General features: G+C 45.7%; 1 protein-coding gene across 3 annotated transcripts in view; it reads right to left on the bottom strand.

Moving 5' to 3' along the window:
• Window positions 1–12,737, bottom strand: part of LOC144493006 (mitogen-activated protein kinase kinase kinase kinase 4) — a 307,127-nt gene extending 294,390 nt beyond the window's left edge. Inside the window, exons 1-2 of one of the 3 annotated variants that reach the window (XM_078211781.1) lie at window positions 12,486–12,737; window positions 11,201–11,266 (exon numbers count right to left, since the gene is read on the bottom strand). In XM_078211781.1, coding sequence (XP_078067907.1) covers window positions 11,201–11,266; window positions 12,486–12,542 — 123 coding nt within the window. In that variant the 5' untranslated portion in view covers window positions 12,543–12,737. The remainder of the gene's footprint in view (window positions 1–11,200; window positions 11,267–12,485) is intronic. The other 2 variants (XM_078211782.1, XM_078211783.1) reach the window with 2 other exon arrangements.
• Window positions 12,738–17,938: the final 5,201 nt, after the last annotated feature.

Below are 17,938 nucleotides of genomic sequence, written 5' to 3'. Positions count from 1 at the left end.
TAATACCATGAGACCATCACCTCCTTTTCCCCAGCCTTCCCCATCCTTCTTCAACATGGGACATTTAAAATGTTTGTCGAGTGTTTTGCCCAAGGGGTTGATCATTAAGAACATGATTCAATATGAATTTTAGCAAATAAATAAATTGTTTGTGGGGGAATAGAAGGAGTGGTTGGGGGGCTGAATTTGGGTCTTCATCTGCACAAACTTGCATTCTCAGTGAGAGTCTCCCCCATAATGTGGCCAAATGTCTTCCACAAAGGTTATCAGAACCTGGATAAAGCAATTCATAATAGAACATAGAACAGTACAGCACAGAACAGGCCCTTCGGCCCACGATGTTGTGCCGAGCTTTGTCTGAAACCCAGATCAAGCTATTTCCTCCCTATCATCCCGAAGTGCTCCATGTGCCTATCCAATAGCTTCTTAAATGTTCCTAGAGTTTCTGACTCCACTATCCCTGCAACCAGTCCATTCCACACCCCAACCACTCTCTGAGTAAAAAACCTACCTCGGACATCCTTCCTATATCTCCCACCATGAATCCTACAGTTATGCCCCCTAGTTACCACTCCATTCACCCGAGGAAATGGGTAATGGGTAATAATGGGTAAACTTGGTAAGCAACACAGTGGCACAGTGGTTAGCACTGCTGCCTCACAGTGCCAGGGTAACCAGGTTCAATTCCCGGCTTGGGTCATTATCTGTGTGGAGTTTGCAAATTCTCCCTGTGTCTGCGTGAGTTTCCTCCAGGTGCTCCGGTTTCCTGCCACAGTCCAAAGATGTGCAGGTTAGGTGGATTGGCCATGCTAAATTGCCCCTTAGTGTCAGGGAGACTAGCTAGGGTAAAGACATGGGGTTATGAGGGATAGGGCCTGGGCGGAATTATGGTCAGTGTAGATCCGATGGGCCAAATGGCCTTCTTCTGCACTGTAGCATTCTATGATTCTACCACTGGATTGAAACTTGTAGACATTAAAAGTGACTGGCACATTCCAGGCAGTTGTGAATAGGCCCTTGCACCATGCTGAAGCAGATGCCATTAATAAAGCTAGTGACAAGACACTACGGCATTCAACTGGAAGACATTAACTGGAAACTAGGTTTGGGAACACATGCTTCTCTTTTTTAAAAGGCTTGAAATCTATGAATATTGATGTTCAGAGAGATTTGGGTGCACCCATACAAGGAACACAAAGCGTTAGCATGCGGGTTGTGCAAGCAATTAGAAAAGCAAATAACATGATTGGTCTTTATTGCAAGGTGATTGGCGTACAGGAATAAAGAAATCTTCTTGCAATTCTACAGGGTTTTGGTGAGATTACGCCTGGAATATTGTGCACATTTTGGCCTTCACCTGAAGGAAGGGATACTTGCGTTGGAGAAAGTATCGCAAAGGTTCACTAGATTGGTCCTTTGCTGAGAGGGTTGGCCTATGGTGAATGGCTGGAGTAAATTGGATCTATATTCGCTGAAGTTTAGAAGAATGAGGAGCGATCTCATTGCAACATTAAAGGTTCCTAAGGGCTTTGACAGCATAGCTACTGGGATGTTGTTGCCCCTGTCAAGGGAATCTGGAACACGGGGGCATCATTTCAGGATAGGAAGCTGAACATTTAGGCAAAACTCGGAAGTAAATCTCAGCACAATTGCCTGCGAGGAGGAGAAATTTCTTCACTCAATGGATTGTGAATCTTCAGAGTTATCCACACAGAGGATTGTGAATGTGTCCTTCATCGAATATATATATTATATATATTAAGGCTGAGCGAGATAGATTTTTGGTCTCTCTGGAAATTAAGGAGAATGGGCTGGAAAATGGAAATGAAGCCCAAGATTAACCATGAACGTATTGAATGGCAGAGCAGACTCAACAAGCCAAAAGGTCTTCTCCTGCTCCTATTTCTGGTGTCATATATCCGAGGTCCTCCAGCAATTATAATTGAGTTGGAGCTGCATTTAATAGTTCTTGCTGATGTTTTGCTGCACTTACTCATGCAATCACTGTTTAATGGGAATAATCTATGCCTTTGATGAGAAAAATCATGGCAAAGCCCTCATTTAACAAGGAGTTGTGTTGCTCACCATTGCCACTTGGATGTGAATCCTAGCATCTGTTCAAGTCAAACAGGTGCATGTCAGTTGTCCGATGATAAATGAGTGTGGGAGGAAAGTTGGGGCCTTTGGAGCTAGTTTACTCCAAGATAGAACATAGAACAGTACAGCACAGAACAGGCCCTTCGGCCCACGATGTTGTGCCGAGCTTTATCTGAAACCAAGATCAAGCTATCCCACTCCCTATCATCCTGGTGTGCTCCATGTGCCTATCCAATAACCGCTTAAATGTTCCTAAAGTGTCTGACTCCACTATCACTGCAGGCAGTTCATTCCACACCCCAACCACTCTCTGCGTAAAGAGCCTACCTCTGATATCCTTCCTATATCTCCCACCACGAACCCTATAGTTATGCCCCCTTGTAATAGCTCCATCCACCCGAGGAAATAGTCTTTGAACTATATCTATCCCCTTCATCATTTTATAAACCTCTATTAAGTCTCCCCTCAGCCTCCTCCGCTCCAGAGAGAACAGCCCTAGCTCCCTCAACCTTTCCTCATAAGACCTACCCTCCAAACCAGGCAGCATCCTGGTAAATCTCCTCTGCACTCTTTCCAGCACTTCCACATCCTTCTTATAGTGAGGTGACCAGAACTGCACACAATATTCCAAATGTGGTCTCACCAAGGTCCTGTACAGTTGCAGCATAGCCCCACGGCTCTTAAACTCCAACCCCCTGTTAATAAAAGCTAACACACTATACGCCTTCTTCACAGCTCTATCCACTTGAGTGGCAACCCTTAGAGATCTGTGGATATGGACCCCAAGATCTCTCTGTTCCTCCACAGTCTTCAGAACCCTACCTTTGACCCTGTAATCCACATTTAAATTAGTCCTACCAAAATGAATCACCTCACATTTATCCGGGTTAAACTCCATTTGCCATTTTTCAGCCCAGCTTTGCATCCTATCTATGTTTCTTTGCAGCCTACAACAGCCCTCCACCTCATCCACTACTCCACCAATCTTGGTATCATCAGCAAATTTACTGATCCACCCTTCAGCCCCCTCCTCTAAGTCATTAATAAAAATCACAAAGAGCAGAGGACCAAGCACTGATCCCTGTGGCACTCCGCTAGCAACCTGCCTCCAATCCGAAAATTTTCCATCCACCACCACCCTCTGTCTTCGATCAGACAGCCAGTTACCTATCCAATCGGCCAACTTTCCCTCTATCCCACACCTCCTCACTTTCATCATAAGCCGACCATGGGGGACCTTATCAAACGCCTTACTAAAATCCATGTATATGACATCAACTGCCCTACCTTCATCAACACACTTAGTTACCTCCTCAAAAAATTCTATCAAATTTGTGAGGCACGACTTGCCCTTCACGAATCCGTGCTGACTATCCCGGATTAATCCGCATCTTTCTAAATGGTCGTAAATCCCATCCCTAAGGACCTTTTCCATCAATTTACCAACCACCGAAGTAAGACTAACCGGTCTATAATTACCAGGGTCATTTCTATTCCCTTTCTTAAACAGAGGAACAACATTCGCCATTCTCCAGTCCTCTGGCACCATCCCCGTGGACAGTGAGGACCCAAAGATCAAAGCCAAAGGCTCTGCAATCTCATCCCTTGCCTCCCAAAGAATCCTAGGATATATTTCATCAGGCCCAGGGGACTTATCGACCTTCAGTTTATTCAAAACTGCCAGGACATCCTCCTCCGAACATCTATTTCCTCCAGCCTATTAGCCTGTAACACCTTCTCTTCTTCAAAAAGATGGCTCCTCTCCTTGGTGAACACTGAAGAAAAGTATTCATTCATCACCTCGCCTATCTCTACTGACTCCATACACAAATTCCCATTATTGTCCTTGACCGGCCCTAACCTCACCCTGGTCATTCTTTTATTCCTCACATAAGAGTAAAAAGCCTTGGGGTTTTCCTTGATCCGACCCGCCAAGGACTTCTCATGTCCCCTCCTAGCTCTCCTAAGCCCCTTTTTCAGCTCGTTCCTTGCTAACTTGTAACCCTAAATCTGAACCATCTGAACCTTGTTTCCTCATCCCTACATAAGCTTCCCTCTTCCTTTTCACAAGACATTCTACCTCTTTTGTGAACCATGGTTCCCTCACTCGGCCATTTCCTCCCTGCCTGACAGGGACATACCGATCAAGGACACCCAGTATTTGTTCCTTGAAAAAGTTCCACTTTTCATTAGTGCCTTTCCCTGACAGTTTCTGTTCCCAACTTATGCCTCTTAATTCTTGCCCAATCGCATCATAATTACCTGTCCCCCAATTGTAAACCTTGCCCTGCCGTACGGCCCTATCCCGCTCCATTGCAATAACAAAAGACACCGAATTGTGGTCACTATCTCCAAAGTGCTCTCCCACAACCAAATCTAACACTTGGCCCGGTTCATTTCCTCATTTGACAATGCAACATTGCAATTTGTGTGCAGATTTTCGATCTCATTAACGGGAGTCGGAAGGGAGGTTTGTTACTTGGGGGAACGCTACGATTCTCCCCACTTGAGTTTTGCCCGAAGCTCATTCGCAAAAAAAGCACTCCCATCTTTAGCAATCATTTTTCCCACGTTCCGAGTGCAGAGACAGGGAAAGGAATTTTAAAATCTACTTAATGTTGACTAATACAAAATGCTTGACAAACATTTTCACACAAAATCATAAAATAAATCTTTCCAAAAGCAAAACAGGTAAGTCATGTCACAAGTTAGTGAAACTCTCATATCTTTTATTACATTGGTGTAAACTTGTTATTTCTGGAAAGTGCACAGAAATGTTGTTATCTCACAGAAGGTAACCCAATAAGAGCAATTTCATTGGATGAGCTTGAAGAGGTACATATGGGGTGGTTCCCTTTTATCCACCACTTGTGCTGAGATTTGATGAAGCCATTCATCATAGAACAACCCTCTCAGCCCAGGGACCAATATAGTGAACCTTTGCTATACTTCCTCCAATGCAAATATTCCTTCCTTCAATGCGGAAACTAAAATTGCGCACAGTAGTAGTTTCCCTTTGGGACGAGAAGTCATAGTTTTAGGATAAGGGGTGGTAGCAAATTTAAAACAGAGTTGAGGAGAAACTACTTCTCCCAAAGGGTTGTGAATCTGTGGAATTCGCTACCCCAAAGTGCGGTGGATGCTCGGGGCAGTGAGTAAATTTAAGGAGGGGTTAGACAGGTTTTTAATTGGTAATGGGTTGAAGGGTTATGGGGGGAAGGCAGGAAAATGGGGATGAAGAGCATATCAGCCATGATCGAATGGCGGAGTGGACTCAATGGGCCGAATGGCCTAATTCTGGTCTTACGAACTTGTGAACTCTCCAAAACCCTGTAGAATTGTAACAAGATTTATTTATTCTTGTACTCCAATCCCCTTGCAATAAAGACCAATAATGCTATTTGCTTTCCTAATTGCTGAGGGTTTTGTGATGCAAAACATTTGGAATGTCTTTCTCCCGGAAGTCACTTTCATTCTCTGCGACTACACAGGAAATTCTTCCTTCGGTTAAAAGGCTAAGAGTCCCCTTTTCCTCCCAACGTTGGGAAAAAAAAACATTTCCTCTTCACATGCAGCTGTCACAAGTGTCTAGCCTAAAGTGACTTGTTCTTATTCCAGAGCATTTCACATGCTGGACTTGGCAATAAACAATAAAAACATATCTTGCACCCGAAGAGCAGGTCTGGTGGTCAGCCAGTGACGGAGCACCGGTACACTCTGATGCAAGCAGAGATAGATACACCAATTAAAGGTAACGTCGCCATATTCCCAGATGACCATAGGGCTGCTCTCCTCTTTGTGGAGAGGGGAGAGCTGACTGGCGGTGATTTAACCTGAGGATCACCACACCTCAGGCAAAGGGACAAAGTTGAGAAGGTGGGGCCTTCACACAAATAACACTGAATTTACTCTAACATGGTCAAGATGGAGAACTAGGACCCAGTGATATAACAATCAGTGTCGGAAAGGAAGCAGCAGTCTAAGCAAACAATTGAACAGAACGACATTGAATTCTATCGTGACCAAAGCATTAAGTTTAAAATTAGGACTGAAGGAAAAACAAGGCTCTTGTTTGTTTACTGTGAGTCTGGAGTAACTGTTTGTTACTCTGTGTATCTGTTAGCAGAAACGAGCAATATGGAGATTAAACATGTGTAAATTTAGATATAAATATCTGAAATATAGACCCATTTGAAATCTAAAAACTCAGTGCATGTTGGATTTTGTTTTATTATTAACAGTATGATTTTTCAATGCTGGGACTCCAAATTGGCAAAAAGACTGGGGCATTGATGAAGCAGTGGATTTAAAAGTAAATAGCGAGTAAGCATAAAGAAAATAGCCACAGAATGGGCCGCTGAATCCTGGCTGATTTAATCTGGCAACTCACTAACTCTGGCATTCCCTCCCTTTGCCTCTTTGTCTCTCCACCTCTCTCTCTCTCTCTGCAGGTTGCTCTTTCAGACCTATCTCTCCGAGCAAGCTGTAAGCCACTGGTCCGACTGCCTGCCTCTGGCTTGGTGCCAATTCTGTCCCATTATGCTCCATTGAAGCGCCTTTGGATGTTTTACTGTGTTCAATGCGGCTTTATAAATGCAAGCTGTTGTTGTTGATAATATATGTTTGATTTCCCTTATCTGATCAGAAAAATTGGCATTCGTCACTTGCCCGTCGCTCAGTAGCTCGTAGCACAGAACTGATAGAACCACCGAGGTTTTAAAAATGGCACACGATAGCAGAGCTGGCCTAATCACACAGTACACTTGCACATGAATATACTGTGCATCACACTTTGACAACATGGATACAAATCCTTTGACAGTGAGGTAAAATAAAAAAATAGAGAACAAGAATTTTTCAAAATGGAAACAACAATTATTCCCAATATTACTGACTGGTATAACATGTTGATAATGAGTTGTGAAGTCATAAAATCATCGAATCCTACAGTGCATAAGGAGGCCGTTAGGCCTATTGAGTCTGTACTGACAACAATCCCACACAGGCCCCAGCCCCGTAACCCCACACATTTACCCAGCGAATCCCCCTGACACTAAGGGGCAATTTAGCATGGCCAATCGACCTAACCCACACATCTTTGGACTGTGGGAGGAAACCAGAGCTCCTGGAGGAAACCCACGCAGACACGGAGAGAATATGCAAACTCCACACAGTGACCCAAGGCCGGATTCAAATGCAGGTCCCTGGCGCTGTAAGGCAGCAGTGCTAACCACTGCGCCACCGTGCTGCCTCAAATGTTAAAATATTAATCAAGTCTTTTTTCAACAACTATGTGACAATGGGCCTGATTTTACCAAACCTTCGCACCCATTTTCACTACCAGCCACAGGTTCCCTGCAGGTGCAAGAGAGCGGGAGAGATGGCTGTGGCTGGTAGTGTACCAGTGATGGTGCCAGGAGGGATTGGCCGCAGACAGACAGCGGAACCCCCCCGACCAGAGGATGATACGTCACACCCCCTCCCCTCCCCTCCCACCCCCCACCCCCCCAGGGGATGATCAGTCACCCCCTCCCCACCCCCCCCCCCCCCCCCCCACCACCCCCCGGCCCCCCACCCCCGACCAGAGGATGAAGCTCCGATTGGTCCACCAGCGCTACGCCCCGCACACAGCGCAGATCGGGATGGAGCCGCCAAAACACGAATAGGCGCGCTGCAAAGAGGATTCCAGGCGCGGATTTGACGCCCAAATCCGGCACTGAGACTCAAAATGGTAAAATTTCCCCCAATATAATTTATAAATGCCTCTCATCAGTGTGATAACTCAATGTATTCAATATAATAAATTTATCCCCAATGTAGGGATTGGCTTTTACTACAAAGACTGACTTTTGATTGACAAGAGGGTCAAGGATTATGGGGAGCAAGCAGAAAAATGGAGTTAAGGTCACAATCAGATTAACCATAAAATCTTATTGAATTGAGGATGAAGATGAGTAGGTGGCGTAGTGATATTGTCACTGATCGAAGAGTCCAGAGACCCAGGCTAATGATCTGGGCTCCCGGGTACTAATCCCACCATAGCAGGTGGTGCAATTTGAATTCAATTTAAAATAAAATTGGAATTAAAAGGCTAACGATGACCATGAAACCTTTGTCGTTTGTTGTAAAAAATCCATCTGGTTCACTAATGCCCTTTAGGGAAAGAAATCTGCCGTCCTTACCTGGTCTGGCCGACATGTGACTCCACTTCCATAGTAATGTGGTTGACTCTTAAATGCCCTTTGAAATGACTCAACAAGCCACTTAATTAAAGGGCAAATAGGCATGGGCAGCAAATACTGGCTCAGCCATCTACACTCGTGATCGAATCATAGAGTCATAGAGGTTTACAGCATGGAAACAGGCCCTTCGGCCCAAGTTGTCCATGCCGCCTCTTTTTTTTAAACCCCTAAGCTAATCCCAATTGCCCGCATTTGGCCCATATCCCTCCATACCCATCTTACCTATGTAACTATCTAAATGCTGTTTAAAAAACAAAATTGTACCCGCCTCTACTACTACCTCTGGCAGCTTGTTCCAGACACTCACCACCCTTTGTGTGAAAAAATTGCCCCTCTGGACACTTTTGTATCTCTCCCCTCTCACCTTAAACCTATGCCCTCTAGTGTTAGACTTCCCTACCTTTGGGAAAAGATATTGACTATCTAGCTGATCTATGCCCCTCATTATTTTATAGGCCTCTATAAGATCACCCCTCAGCTTCCTACGCTCCAGAGAAAAAAGTCCCAGTCTATCCAGCCGCTCTTTATAACTCAATCCATCAAGTCCCGGTAGCATCCTAGTAAATCTTTTCTGCACTCTTTCTAGTTTAATAATATCCTTCCTATAATAGGGTGACCAGAATTGCACACAGTATTCCAAGTGTGGCCTTACCAATGTCTTGTACAACTTCAACAAGACATTCCAACTCCTGTATTCAATGTTCTGACCGATGAAACCAAGCATGCCGAATGCCTTCTTCACCACTCTGTCCACCTGTGACTCCACTTTCAAGGAGCTATGAACATGTACCCCTAGATCTCTTTGTTCTGTAACTCTCCCCAACACCCTACCATTAACTGAGTAAGTCATGCCCTGGTTCAATCTACCAAAATGCATCACCTCGCATTTGTCTAAATTAAACTCCATCTGCCATTCGTCAGCCCACTGGCCTAATTGATCAAGATCCTGTTGCAATTGGAGATAACTTTCTTCACTGTCCACTATGCCACCAATCTTAGTGTCATCTGCAAACTTACTAACCATGCCTCCTATATTCTCATCCAAATCATTAATATAAATGACAAATAACAGTGGACCCAGCACTGATCCCTGAGGCACACCGCTGGTCACAGGCCTCCAGTTTGAAAAACAACTCTCGGCAACCACCCTCTGGCTGCTGTCAAGAAGCCAATTTTGTATCCATTTAGATACCTCACCCTGAATCCCGTGAGATTTAACCTTATGAAACAACCTACTATGCGGCACCTTATCAAAGGCCTTGTCAAGGGAATTTTTAAAAATCGGCATGTGGCCAAACAGTCTTTCTTGGAGATAAAAATAAAACTAAAATTAGACAGTTTGCCTCCTCTGTGGAAATAGTGATCCAGTTTCTTGTGTGTAAATGACCCTGGGTCAACATTGTGACCAAAGTCAGCAGGACAGCCCCAGGGTACATCCACCCCGTGCATCGCTATGGCATTTAGATTTCCCACAGCATCCTAGCTGTAACCTACTGATAGTGATGACCAGTTTAATGTTAATTAGTGCCAGATTAAAAAGTTTTGCATTGCAAAACAATGCCTGATGCCCATTGTGTAACCCCCCCCGCACCCCCCCCCACCGCAACATGACAAAACTCCATCCTCACATCAGTTTCACAGGGTTCCCAACTCATAGAAACATAGAAGATAGGAGCAGGAGGAGGCCATTTGGCCCATCGACCCTGCTCCACCATTCATCACAATCATGGCTGATCGTCCAACTCAATTGCCAATCCTGCCTTCTCGCCATAACCTTTGATCCCATTCACCCCAAGTGCTATATCTCACTGCCTCTTGAATACATTCAATGTTTTGGCATCAACTACTTCCTGTGGAAATAAATTCCACAGGCTCACCACTCTTTGTGTGAAGAAATGTCTCCTCACCTCCTCACCTATCCTAAATGGTCTACCCTGAATACTCAGACTGTGACCCCTGGTTCTGGAGTCCCCCACCATTGGGAACATCCTCTCTGTCTCTACCCTGTCTAGTCCTGTTAGAATTTTATAAGTCTTATGAGATCCCCCCTTATTCGTCTGAACTCCCCAGGAATGCCCTGGAATTGAAAGTCTCCAGGAGTTAAAGCATGGTCTCCCGGACACAGTCAGCAACTCACAGGCATATTAAAACAAAAACGTTTGCCTTATTCATCAGAAGCCTTTGTTTATCATGATGGTATTGGGAATGAGGGAATAAAGGCTGTTTGACCAAGTAGTGAAGTTGGGGCGGCACGGTGGCACAGTGGTTAACACTGCTGTCTCACAGCATCAGGGACATGGGTTCAATTCCGGCCTCGGGTCACTGTCCGTGTGGAGTTTGCACACTCTCCCCCTGTCTGCGTGGGTTTCCTTCGGGTGCTCCAGTTTCCTCCCACAGTCCAAAGATGTGTGGACTAGGCGGATTGGCCATGATAAATTACCCTTAGTGTCAGGGGGATTAGCGGGGTAAAGATGCGGGGCTACAGGGATAGGGCCTGGATGAGATTGTTGTCAGTGCAGTGCAGGCTCGATGGGCCAAATGGCCCCTTTCTGCACTGTAGGGATTTTATGAGATTGGTAATATCATGAAGCCTCCAGGAATGTCTAAGCAGAGTTGGCAACCCGACAGACACAGGTATAGATGGAAGGACTGTGTGCTGTCCAACTATGGCAACTGTGCCAAATCCCACTTACATCTAATAGAAGCACAAACAACTTCAACAATCGAGAAATGGATAACACTGATTATAATTTATGAATGCATAGATATTATCTAGATCTGAAGTTAATAGGCACATATATATTAATCACAACAGTAACTGTATTCAGCACATGCTTTGCAAAAAGTAAACTCAATCAAACCTTGTAGACTTGACCATACGTCCCATTGCCAACCACTTCAACTAATTCAAATATCCCTGCAGGATCCTGTGGAGAAGAAATTGCATTTAAAGTGGTAAAAAAAACACCAAATCATTCATTCATTCACATTAACAATATTTACAATTCCAAAAAAGTTCCCCACTCTCTCACTCCTCGGAGGATTCCTTATAGAATTATGGAACCATGGAATCATAGAATCCCTACAGTGCAGAAGAGGCCATTTGGTCCATCGAGTCTGTACCGACTCTCCGAAAGTACATCTCTACACTTTGTATCGCATGCAAGAAACAATACCTTTCACTGTACACTAATAGATTTGACAATTGGGCGGCACGGTAGCACAGTGGTTAGCACTGCTGCTTCACAGCTCCAGGGACCTGGGTTCGATTCCTGGCTTGGGTCACTGTCTGTGTGGAGTTTGCACATTCTCCTCGTGTCTGCGTGGGTTTCCTCCGGGTGCTCCGGTTTCCTCCCACCGTCCAAAGATGTGCAGGTTAGGTTGATTGGCCATGCTAAAAAAATTGCCCCTTCGAGTCCTGAGATGTCTAGGTTAGAGGGATTAGTGGGTGGGATCTGGGGATAGGGCCTGGGTGGGATTGTGGTCGGTGCAGACTCGATGGGCCGAAGGGCCTCTTTCTGCACTGTAGGGTATCTATCTAATAATAAATCAAATCAAATCAAAATCAAATTATCCAGACTCTAACCCCTACTTTATCCCTGTAACCCCACACATTTACCATGGCTAATCCATCTAACTGACACATCTTGGGACACTAAGGGACAATTTAGCATGGCCAATCCACCTAACCTACACACCTTTGGATATCAGTTCCCCGTGGGGTGACCCTTAAGCTAGTTATTAATAGTCAGTCACGACCTGCAAGCCAGCCTCAGGTGAAACCTGACGTGTTGGGAGGGTAAGGCACCAGTCAAGCCACAATTAAAATCACCCAGTTCAGAATCTGGCAAGGTAACTGTCAGGAGACAGCGAAAATCCTTAGTCGCCACACTCCAGCGCCTGCTCGGGTACACTGAGGGAGATACCCAGACTTTAATATTTCTAAAACAAAACTCCTGCAGTGTATTATCGGACTCAAGTCAGCCCCATTCATCATAGATGATCAGCTGGGATATAACTACTCCTTCTTTTTTAACAAACAGACCCCACTGACATTTACCAGAAAAGCAGCATCCAAGTCTTTTAAATATAACTTGCACTGTGTGTGTGTGTGTGTGAGAACTGCACACTTTAAAAGCAACTTACCCGCAGACAGGAGAGGTTAATGTTATCGAGGCTTCTTGCTGGAAAGTCCTTAGCCATCGTTGGGCCACTTATATTAAAAAAATAAATAAAAATGTTCCTTGAAATCGACTAGAAACTTTTTCGAATATATTCCTCTCCCCGCCCCCCTCCCCTGTTCCTCCGCTAAGTGTGGAAGGATTACATCGGTGCTGTCAGTTGCCAGTGTCTCGCCTCCTGCCTCCTCCGCAGCTGTACACTCGCTGACACAAACACAGGAAGCATCGCATCCACCAACTCCAACACAACCCGGAAAACATAGTCAGAGGAAATGAACGGGGCAGAAGAGATCTTAACACGAACTCAAGAAAACACACACATAACTTCATGGCATTTTCCCAAGGAACAGGCAAGAAACTGACTTGAGTAAACTCCCCTGGTGAAGTGAATTCAGGAATTATTTCTCCCTCTAAAGTTTACCAAACTCTAAGAAGTCATGTGTGACAGGGCTGCTGAGATGCGTCAGGTTAGGCTCAACTCATACTCTCTCTCTTTTACTGTCTGGGCTGTCTATGAATAGATTTACTGACTGTGGTTGCAGCTTCAGACTTGAGTGCAGAATGTGTTCTCAACGTACAAGCTGACAGACTTGATAAAGAAGAGAGACTTGTTCGAGGCAGTGACACCAAGCAAGCTCATACTCTGCACATGGGATGCGAGCGGGAGGGGGAGTGCAGCCGGGGTGGGGGGGGGGGGGGGGCGAAGAGAGATAATGCCAGGTCAAAACACCTGGAAAAGATGCACGACCCAGGAATGGCATTGATGGATAATGTCAGAACATCGACTGGCCTCTTTACAGGACAGGCAATGAGGGCAAGCGGAGAGCAGGAATATGTGGAGACAGATTGTTCATAGTGTGGTTGTGTCGAGACCAGAAGAACAACAGATAAGAACACCACAGCCCTCCAAGCCTGCTTAGAGTGACACAGTGGTTAGCACTGCTGCCTCACAGCACCAGGGACCCGGGTTCAGTTCTGGCCCTGGGTCACTGTCCTTTTGGAGTTTTCACATTCTCCCCACTTCCGTTGTTTCCTCCCACAGATGTGTAGGTTAGGTTGATTAGCCATGCTAATTTGCCCCTTGGTGTCCAGGCAGCATTTGGCACAGTGGCTAGCACTGCAGCCTCACAGCACCAGGGACCTGAGTTCGATTCCCGGCTTGGGTCACTGTGCGGAGCCTGCACAGTCCAAAGATGTGCGGGTTTGGTGGATTGACCATGATAAATTGCCCCTTCATGTCAGGGGAATTAGCAGGGTAAATACGTGGGGGAGAGGGCCTGGTTGGGATTGTTGTCGGTGCGGGCTCAATGGGCCAAATGCGTCCTTCTGCACTGTAGAATTTCAATGGCTTTACCCCGTGTCTGCGTGGGTTTCCTCCGGGTGCTCCGGTTTCCTCCCACAGTCCGAAAGACATGCTGGTTAGGTGCATTGGCCGTGTTAAATTCTCCCTCAGTGTACCCGAAGTGTGGCGACTCGGAGATTTTCACAGTAACATCATTGCAGTGTTAATGTAAGCCTACCTGTATCACTAATAAATAAACTTAAACTTTAAACAAAGACATGTAGGTTAGGTAAATTGGGCATGGATTCACCATGGATTTATGGGGTTACAGGGATAGGGTAGTGGGCCTGGGTTGAATGTCCTTTCAGTGAGTTGGTACAGCTTTGATTGGGCTGCACTGCACTCAGGGATTCTATAGTCCTCCACTGTTCAACACAATCCTGGCTGATCTTTGACTTCAGCTCCACTAACCTGATCCTCAATATTCCTTGATTCCATAATAGTCCAAAAATTGATTAACCTCATGCTCGAACTTACTCAACGACTGCACATTCACCGCCCTCTAGGCAGAGAACTCCAAAGATTCACAACCCGCTCAGTGAATACATTTCTCTTCATCTCAGGAACTAAGTGGCCGACCTATTGGTCCACAATAATGCTGCTGACTCTTAAATACCCTCTGATGACCATGAAACTATTGTCGATTGTTAGAAAAACCCATCTGGTTCACGAATATCCTTTAGGGAAAGAAATCTGCCGTCCTTACCTGGACTGGCCTACATGTGACTCCAGAGCCACAGCAATGTGGTTGACTCTCAACTGGCCTTGGGCAACTAGGAATGGGCAATAACTGCTGGCCAGCCAGCGACGCCCATGTCCCATGAATGAATTAAAAAAATAGCCCAGCAAGCCACTCAGTTCAAGGGCAATTAGGATGGACAATATAATAAAAGAAAAATACTGCAGATGTTGGAATCTGAAACAAAAACAGAAAACGCTGGAAAATCTCAGCAGATCTGACAGCATCTGTGGGAGAGAATAGAACCAACGTTTCAAGTCTCGATGAGCCTTCATCAGAGCTAAGAGCAAAGAGAATCAGCAGAGATGTATACTATGAGGGTGGGGTGGGGGGGTGGTTGGAGGTGGTGGAATGGGACAAAGGGAATGTAAATGAACATAGAACATAGAACATAGAACATTACAGCGCAGAACAGGCCCTTCGGCCCACGATGTTGCACCGACCAGTTAAAAAAAAAACTGTGACCCTCCAACCTAAACCAATTTCTTTTCGTCCATGAACCTATCTACGGATCTCTTAAACGCCCCCAAACTAGGCGCATTTACTACTGATGCTGGCAGGGCATTCCAATCCCTCACCACCCTCTGGGTAAAGAACCTACCCCTGACATCGGTTCTATAACTACCCCCCCTCAATTTAAAGCCATGCCCCCTCGTGCTGGATTTCTCCATCAGAGGAAAAAGGCTATCACTATCCACCCTATCTAAACCTCTAATCATCTTATATGTTTCAATAAGATCCCCTCTTAGCCGCCGCCTTTCCAGCGAAAACAATCCCAAATCCCTCAGCCTCTCCTCATAGGATCTCCCCTCCATACCAGGCAACATCCTGGTAAACCTCCTGAGGATACAGAAGGCTGAGAAGGTGCTAAAAGTGTCCATGAAGTGATCAGAATGCGAGAATGGCAGAACAGAGGTACAGATGGTTAAAGGACTGCCTGAGGAACGAGGCAGTGGCTCTGAAATTGGTGGGGTGGAGGGGGCAAGAAGGAGAGCTGGAATGGAGGAGTGGAAAAATGGAGGTGAGAAAGAAGGATGATAAGATGGATGAATGAGATGAAACAAAATGAAATAAAATAAATGGAAATGGCGGGGTGAAGGTGGAGGGGAGAGTTCATGCTCTGAAGTTGTTGAACTCAATGTTCAGTCCGGAAGGCTGTAAAGTGCCCAATCGGAAGATAAGGTGCTGTTCCTCCAGTTTGTGTTGGGGTTCGTTAGAACATTGCAAAATGCCAAGGACAGACATGTGGACAGGAGAGCAGGGTGGGGTGTTGAAATGGCAAGCGACAGGAAGGTCTGGGTCCTGCTTGAGGATGGACCGAATGTGTTCAGCAAAGTGGTCACCCAGTCTACATTTGGTCTCTCTAATGTAGAGGAGACCACATTGGGAGCAGTGAATTCAATAGACCAGATTGAAGGAGGTGCATATGAAGTGCTGCTTCACCTGAAAGGGGTGTTCAGGAGCTGGGATGGTGAGCAGGGAGGAGGGAAAGGGGCCCAGCATTTTCTGCAGGATGGACAAGAAATGGTGGCCCAACCACATTCTGTAAATTAATTATAACAATTAAACTATGACTTCCTATTATTTCGAAAGAAAAAAACCTTGCATTTATACAACCCCTCTCACAGTAGGATGTCCCAAAGTACTATCCAACTCGTGAACTACATGTGACATGTAATCGCCGTAGGAAACACAGCAGCCAATTTGCACAGAGCAAACTGCCACACACTGCAATGTGATAATGACCAGACCATCTGCTTTTGTGATGTTGATGTTATGTAAGTTCCCCTATAGGTGCTGTATACATTCCCCAAGCATGGGCACAGGGATAACTCCCCTGCTCTTCTCAAGAGTGTCACAGGATCTTCCATGCCCACTTGAGAGGGCTGGCAGAGGTTTAAAAGTTTTTTTATTTATTTGTCATGAGTAGGCTTACATTAACACTGAAGTTACTGTGAAAATCCCCAAGTCGCCACACTCCGGCACCTGTTCGGGTACACTGAGGGAGAATTTAGCATGGCCAATGCACCTAACCAGCACGTCTTTTGGATGGTGGGAGGAAACCGGAGCGCCCGGAGGAAACACACGCAGACACGGGGAGAACGTGCAGACTCAGCACAGACAGTGACCCAAGCCCGGGAATCGAACCTGGGTCCCTGGCACTGTGAGGCAGCAGTGCTAACAACTGTGCCACCACAGGTTTAATGGTTCCTCTGAAAGATGCCACCTCTGACAGCGCTGGACTTCCTCAGTACTACACTGGAGCATCAAGTTTGACTTTTCTCCTCAGATCCTGGAGTGGGACTTGAACCCACACTGGGAAGAGGATGAGGGAGAATGTGAGAAGGAGGTGAGGAGAGTTTGAGGAGAATAAAGTAGCCTACAACCCCAAAGCAAGAATCCTACCCTTAGATCAACAGGACCAAAAATCCTTCACTAACTTCTGATTTGGCTGATCTCCAATTGGCTCATACCGTGCTCTCCCACCGAGGTCTGTGAACCTGGACTGATACTGTAAGCTTTGCAATTTCAGTGTGGCGCCCACGCACAGGGTGGTAGAACTCTGGAATTTCTGGCAGTAGATGCAGGGACATGATCAAGACTGAGATGGATAGATTTTTGTTGGGTAAAAGCATCAAAGGATACAGGGCAAAGGCAGGTTGAGGAGTTATGGCACCGATCAGTCATAGTCTAATTTATTGCAGAGAAGGCTTGAGGGGCTGAATGGCCTCTACCTGTTCCTATTAGAGTTATGGCACGACTTGAGTACCATAACTCAAGTTATGGTACTCAAGGGAGGTGGTTTATTCTGTCTTCTATTTAACACGTTATCGAGTGCAAATCTAATCGTGTTAAACCTGATTTGTACCATTTGTGAGGGGGCTGTTTCTTAACCTGTCTCACCTCAAAATATTTAGAGATGAGAAATTCTACTATATACTCAGGCAACATTAACAGACTGTTGTGCGGTCAAGTTAGCCACAATAGTAAGGCTCTAGTTGTTGTCTAAATTCCCCAAAAGCCCCTTGGCTGCCTGAATGAAGTAACCTGCTCAGTGGCGCCCAGTTTGGGTTTTGCCAGGGTCGCTCAGCTCCTGACCTCATTACAACGTTGGTTGAAACATGGACAAAAGAGCTGAATTCCAGAGGTGAGATGAGAGTGACAACCCTTGACATCAAGGCTGCATTGGACCGAGTTGGCATCAAGGAGCCCTAGCGAAACTGAAATTAATGGGTATCAGGGGGCAAACTCTCCACTGGGTTGGAGTCATACCTGGCACATAGAAAGATGGCTCTGGTTATGGAGGATCAGTCATCTGAGCTCGAGGACATCTCTG

Source organism: Mustelus asterias, chromosome 4 (genome assembly GCF_964213995.1).
Source record: "Mustelus asterias chromosome 4, sMusAst1.hap1.1, whole genome shotgun sequence".
Classification (NCBI taxonomy): Eukaryota; Metazoa; Chordata; class Chondrichthyes; order Carcharhiniformes; family Triakidae; genus Mustelus; species Mustelus asterias.
The sequence above is the reverse complement of the archived record's forward strand: the minus strand, read 5'-3'. Positions and strand labels throughout refer to the sequence as shown.